General features: G+C 40.2%; 1 protein-coding gene across 1 annotated transcript; it reads left to right on the top strand.

The window, feature by feature from the left end:
- Positions 1-224: 224 nt before the first annotated feature.
- Positions 225-1,336, top strand: LOC110444039 (kinesin-like protein KIF21A; the record flags this gene model as incomplete). The annotated part of the gene is made up of 2 exons (XM_021488470.1): positions 225-420; positions 1,144-1,336. Coding segments are annotated over 2 exons (389 nt in total), but the record flags the coding sequence as incomplete, so codon positions are not given.
- Between the last annotated feature and the right edge of the window lie 223 nt (positions 1,337-1,559).

Genomic DNA, 1,559 nt, shown 5'->3' with positions numbered 1-1,559 from the left:
TAGACCAACCAAAGTTGACATGTGCATTGATTTGGTCAAAGCGGGGCAGAGGCAAGATATATCAATCCAAATGGCTGGTATTTAAAACAAACGGATAAATTACAACAATTTAACCAAGTTTGACAAACGGAATGATAAAGTTGTACAATGACATTTATGGATACATCTGAGATTGATATTGAATGTATTGTTTCTAAACTAATATGTCTTCTCTTTCTTTTCAGTCGGACGTTAATGATAGCGTGTATATCTCCGTCTGATCGTGACTTTATAGAGACACTTAATTCACTTAAATATGCCAATAGGGCACGCAATATAAAGAACAAAGTGATAGCTAACCAAGACAAGGCCAGTAAACAGTTGGCCGCACTTCGCTCAGAGATAACACTACTACAGCAGGAACTGATCGACTACAAAACGGTGAGTCGGGGGCGGGATACAGTGTATCATAGTGGGGCAAAATATTGAGCAGGAGACACAAGGCTTTGTGGGGGTTCTTCTGCTCAATATTTTATCCTGAAAGTTTGAACGACCATTAAAACAGCTGTTCTTCCAGTAAAGTTGTTAACTGTCCGCGCATTTCTCATTTGCATATGAAGCCTGAATGGCATTTGTTAATGATGTCAAATGACCCTGACGGACTAAAAATATCATAAACATGAACAATAGCGTGACCCTGAAAGGTCACTCTAATTCCCTCGCCAGTCTGCGCATGTAAGCGATCAAGATCTGTGGGTCGAATATAATTTTCCAGCACTGTCAGAAATGTGGATATCTCTGTCTGGTTTGCAAGAAATGTCCGTACACCATTCGCTTTTACAAGAATTGAGGTTAAGGGACGGAAAAGGAGTAGGACCAGGTTTAACTGAACTTAGAAAGTTGAATACCAATCCCACTGAAATAGTTGATTCTGAATCCAGACCAGTGGGAGTACCAGCAGTACTGATTTTGTAACAGGTTGAATACCACGATAATGCAAACATTATCTCCTCGTACAGTCAGATTTGAGTTCAATGAATTACACTGTATGCATTTTAACATAAGCTTTTGTTACATCAGGTCATCCCAGAAAACATGTTATAATAACAGGTAAATGTGTGATGACTTCGTGGAGATTTAAATTTTGGACGTCATTTTCCACAGGGTAAACGAGCAGTGGACGCCGATGGTGTGGAAAGTGTAAATGACATGTTTCACGAAAATTCAATGTTGCAACACGAAAACGAGAAGTTAATGCTACGAATTAAAGCTCTGAATGAAGCTAACGAAACACTAAAGGAGAGGAACACCCAACTACTAAGGGAGAGGGAGACTCTCGGCATCCTCAACATAGCAGGTAAACTATAAATGGTGATAACAAACAGGTATTACCTACTGGTCAGCTAGAGACACCTGAGTTCCTCAATATAATGGATACCAGGGGCCTGTTTGTTTATGTGGAACAACCGGTACAACCGTTTTTAAATGAAACATTTTTGGGTATTAATCTCTGGCGGACCTGCAAATGTTTATGTAGGCCTTGCAAGGCATGGTCAAGGCTCGCCTGAAAGCAGCATCAG

Source organism: Mizuhopecten yessoensis, unplaced genomic scaffold, assembly GCF_002113885.1.
Source record: "Mizuhopecten yessoensis strain PY_sf001 unplaced genomic scaffold, ASM211388v2 hete_35972272, whole genome shotgun sequence".
In the NCBI taxonomy this organism is placed as follows: Eukaryota; Metazoa; Mollusca; class Bivalvia; order Pectinida; family Pectinidae; genus Mizuhopecten; species Mizuhopecten yessoensis.
The sequence above is the reverse complement of the archived record's forward strand: the minus strand, read 5'-3'. Positions and strand labels throughout refer to the sequence as shown.